Raw genomic sequence first — 5,000 nt, forward strand, 5'->3', positions numbered from 1 at the left:
AGAGGAGAGAGAAATACTCGCAAAATAAATGCAAATCACCGCGAATGGATTGCTATGGCTATGAGCTCGGCTCAAACAGGAGAGAGAAAGTGGCAGTTGGGAGATACGGCAGGGCAGGCGTGAGGAAGGGAGGCCCAAGCAGACTGCAGCAGGGCTATATATATATATAAAGGGCTCTCTGACAGTGAGGGCCGGCCGTCGTGAGTGGAGCAGGCGCGCTCTGTACGCGCCAGGCTGAACGTCTCAGCTGTGCGGGACGCTGGCAGGCAGCGAGCTGTCGGATGCAATCAGAGCATTAAGACAATGCGTTGGGGGACATCAGGGGACGGGCCTCTCTCGCTAGGGCCATGAATATGAGACGCTGTCTCTCTCCCTCTCTATCTCTCTATCTCTCTCTCTCTCTCTCTCTCTCTCTCTCGCTCTATCACTCTCTTCTTCAGCCAGCCCCCCCTCTGACTAGTTCTCATCGCTTCCCTTTTCTCGTCTCTCCTCTCCTCTCCGCGGACTCGCTGACCCCGTCTGGTCAGCTCTGTATTTTGTCTCTCGTTCTACACTCGTTCCCTTTTCACGTTCGCCTGTCCCTCCCATCCCCACTGACCCAAGCTTTTTACTGTACAAAAAAAAAATATATAGTTTTCCAACGGAGAAAAAAAAGCATGTTTTCCCCCCCCAAGAATAGCAGCCATCCATTGTGGACAAACAAAGGCCCGAATGACCCAGTCATGCCCGCTCGGCCGCCGAGTGCCAACTGGGGCAGGGTGCTGTGGCGCTGCCAGCTCGGCTGAAAATAAGCCACTAGTGCCACTTTGTCTGGGCACAGACAGCCCCCTGGCACAGAAGCAGGCGCATAGTGGAAGAATGGCGACTGTTAGCGGCTAAAGTGGATCTCTTTCTCCCTGCAAGCGGCCATAGGTCCTCACTAGCGGCAGTGATTATTATTTGAGCCTGAGGAGTTTGCCCCTGGGAGACGTGTGATTGGATTTTAATTCAGCCTTTTTTAAAAGACTTGTTGTTGCTCTTTTAACTCGTGTTGGGTTATTGTTGTCTTTTTTTTTGTCAGCATAGTTTAAGCAGGGTTTTGTGCCGTTACTGAACCAGGCCCTAGCCTACCACCTCTGTCATGTGCTCCTAACCTGTTGAAGCACACACACACACACACACACACACACACACACACACACACACACACACACACACACACACACCACACACACACACACACACACACACACTTGGGCTGCACCAATGAATTGATTAATCAATTATTAATGATTCATTCTGGTGATCGGTTGAAGGGTTTGGACCATCCTTTAAGGAAAATGCCTCACCACTGATTGCAGCCTCTTAAACTTTAAAATGTCCTATTTTACTTACTTCTCTATGACAGTAAACTAAATATGTTTGGCTGTCTTGGACAAGACAAGGCATAATTGAGGACAACATCTGGAGCTTTAGTAAGATAGATACATTTTGGTGATTAAACAGCTTATTGATTAATGGAGAAAACAGTTGACAGACCATTAAATCGGTCCTCATCCTCATCCTCATAATTTCTCATAATTCGCTTCTGTTTCTTGTCATTTTAACATTTTTAACTGACATTTTTAACATACCACCACTCTCTCTCTCTCAGTAAGTGTGGTCCACCCAATTTTCAGATGCTATTAGCGCAATAATTGTTGTCATCCGCATTACTAGCCAATAAATACCACCAATTATTTACTGTGCCGATCTGGACAGTTCTGAAACCTTTCAGACATAGGCTATGAATGTGTTTACATGGTGTTTAACGTTTGAAATGAAAAATAAGGGGCACATTTGCGACCAACAGATGTTTTCCCGTGACCGTGGGCTAACCTTCTTGCTAATGCCAACGCTTCCTCCCCGCCACCCCGTAGGTAATGCCATCGCCCAGCTGACGGACGTGAGCAACCTGGAGCAGCCGGAGTCGGACGGCGGGCGCGGGACGGTGTTCAGTGACCGCACCGGCATGGTGAAGGCGGCGCGCATGCTCTTGTCGTCCGTCACCAAAGTGCTGGTGCTCGCTGACCGCATCGTCATCAAACAGATCATCGCCTCACGCAACAAGGTGAGCCACGGCAATACACAGCCACTGCAGCACTCGAGTGGGAGGTAATGTATAAAGCTGGGAGGCCTCTCGATATCTAAGCCCGATTTTGAAAGGATGAAACGTCCTTGGCAGTCATGGGTAGTCCGGGGGAGTTGGCGGTAGTTGCAGCTGGAATCGTTGTGTGCGTTTGGGTTACAGATTTGAATCCTTTGTGATTCTTTCCATTGTATGATGCCATCCAGATTTGTGCAGGAATATTAAATGAAAAGAAAATGGAAAGTTGCATGCATACCACTAAGTGTGCACTTGCGCACACACACACATACACACACATTCACAAACACATACACAAAGACACTTTAGAAATACCAACAGCACTTGTGTGACAGCTGAAGACCTTACGGAAATATTCAGGAACACTGGAAAAGGAATTGGTTACTTGAAGGTACATACACACACCGAGGAGTGCACACACACACACACACACACACACACACACACACACACACACACACACACACACACACACACACACACACAGACACAAACAAAAACAGGCAATCACAAGGACACAGCCAGAGCTACTGTTGGCCAGCGAGTCCCTCCAGAGTTGTGCGATGCTATCTGCAGCCGGGCACATGGGGAGCACTTAGGCCACTGCTTCTTTGGAGATAATTGACGGAAAGCAGTGCATTTACCTTGGCGAAAACGAGAGGCATTTTTTTCTCCCTTTTTACTGCTGTTGTTGTAGTAGCTGATGTTGGCAGGCTGAGGAGATGCAGAATGACAGAGAGAGAGACAGAGGGAGAGAGAAACAGACACAGACAGATAGAGAGAGAGAGAGAGCAAGAGGGAGAGGGACAGACAGAGAGAGAGAGAGCAACAGGGAGAGAGAGCAACAGGGAAAGAGAAACAGACAGAGAGAGAGAGAGAGAAAGAGAGAGGGAGATCGGGGGTAATCATGTCTGGTTAGGCCTGTTTGGACAGACGGCAGGCCCTCAGAGTAGCCCGCCATTAAAGTCAAAACAAAATTGAATTTCTCTCTCCCTCCTCTGTCCCTGTCTGATAACCCCCCTCCCTCCCATTCAATACCCTCCCTGCATGCGCACACAGCTGCAAGCCAACTAATGTCAGCCGCACCGTCGAAATCATCTTGAGTTTATTCAGTTATTTATCTGTCCCTGGCATATGGTGGCGTGTCTAATGTCGCCACGGCAGGGATCCGTGTGTCAACTTTTCGGAAAGTGTTTCCTTATGCTCAATCTTATGATAATCAGTTGGTAATTAGTGTTTAATCAGGATTCTCAACCTGTCTGCTTTAAGCACGTCCTATCGTCCTAGCTCGTCTAATATTCATTGATAATGTAATAATGTTTCTCTCAGAGCAGATAACAATGAGGCAAATCTTTAAACTGAGATATTTTAGCGCTAATCTGTTTTGGTAGCTACAGTACGTGCTTGTAGTTGTGGCTTTTGGGATTGTTCACAGACAGTTTTGTTGGGGAAGACTGCGAAGGCACTTGACTGATGCTGCCTTTCCGTATAGCCTCTGTTTACCCTCCTGCACATCTTGTACCTGTACCAAACTTGTTGAGTGGGTTCAATGTTTGCGCACTCTCATAGATTTTCACACCAACATATGCCCACCCACACACACACACACACACACACACACACACACACACACACACACACACACACACACACACACACACACACACACACACACACACACACACTATCCTGCACATCAGCAAAACTGATTCCCCTGCTACTGCTACAGCCTCAGGCTAGGAGTTGCTAAAGCCTTCAGGCTAACAAACCCAAAAACAGTGTCTGTGTGTGTGTGTGTGTGTGTGTGTGTGTGTGTGTGTGTGTGTGTGTGGCTCTGTCCACTGCAGCCTGTTCACCAGACCCAAGTGAACTCCAGACTGGCCCAGACTGGCCCTTCCTCTGCCGTGGTCTCAGCTTTCCCCTCCTCTCATTAAGACCTGTTCCTTAGCAGTGGCAGCCCCGTTGCACCGAGAGCTCAAGTCGTTCATGTGTGGCTTTGCATTCTCCAGAGGTCGAGTGGGATTTAAGCAAAGGCTTTTGGCAGCTTTAGCCACCGCTAGTTGAGACCAGGGGCTGCTATGCTATGAACCTCCACACACGCATGACCACCCACAGCGACACTTAACGGCACAGCACAGAATAAGCCGCCATATTTATTCACTTTAACTGATGAGAATAAAATAGCTCTCACGGTGTTGATATAGTATGACTTATAGTCGCCACCTTATTCATTAAACTGGAAATCCGTCTGCTTTTTATCTTCCGTCCATTCTGTTTGCTTTATAACTTAGTGTAGTCTCAGCAGGCTATGCTTCAACTTCTATTTCATGTTATGTTAGGAATTCGGAGCTCAAAGTGGATATTTTATGTAATATATGACTGACAGAACAATATAAAAGTTTGCTTTTACATGGCTTAGGATACCTCAAACACTGTCTACCGCCACATTAAAATCAATAAAGCTCAGCTTCGGCTGAAAATAGCAAGCTATAGCCATACAATATCAACTACTAGAACCTTGAATCTGGTATCCAGCACACGTTCTTTCTTGATAAGCTGGCTATTCATCGTAGTTATGCTAGGCCGTGGAGGGGTGTGTGACCTTTTTGACCTTTGAACTCTCTGACCTCCCTCCCATAGGTGCTGGTGACGCTGGACCAGCTGGAGCGGGTCAGCACCTTCCAGGAGTTTGTGCAGATCTTCAGCCAGTTTGGCAACGAGATGGTGGAGTTTGCCCACCTGACGGGAGACAGACAGAATGTGAGTGCTCCTGTGTGCTCCTCTTGCTCCTCCTCCTCCTCCTCCTCCTCCTCCTTATCCATGTCTCTGTCTTTCTCTGTGCTGTGTACAGTGTGTAGAACACATTGTCAAATTC

General features: G+C 47.8%; 1 protein-coding gene across 1 annotated transcript in view; it reads left to right on the forward strand.

The window, feature by feature from the left end:
• The window catches only part of ctnnal1 (catenin (cadherin-associated protein), alpha-like 1), a 52,390-nt gene that overhangs the window by 32,036 nt on the left and 15,354 nt on the right, over positions 1-5,000 (forward strand). Inside the window, exons 3-4 of the mRNA XM_062529695.1 lie at positions 1,899-2,089; positions 4,766-4,885. Coding sequence (XP_062385679.1) covers positions 1,899-2,089; positions 4,766-4,885 — 311 coding nt within the window. The remainder of the gene's footprint in view (positions 1-1,898; positions 2,090-4,765; positions 4,886-5,000) is intronic.

Source organism: Sardina pilchardus, chromosome 24 (genome assembly GCF_963854185.1).
Source record: "Sardina pilchardus chromosome 24, fSarPil1.1, whole genome shotgun sequence".
Taxonomy (NCBI): Eukaryota; Metazoa; Chordata; class Actinopteri; order Clupeiformes; family Clupeidae; genus Sardina; species Sardina pilchardus.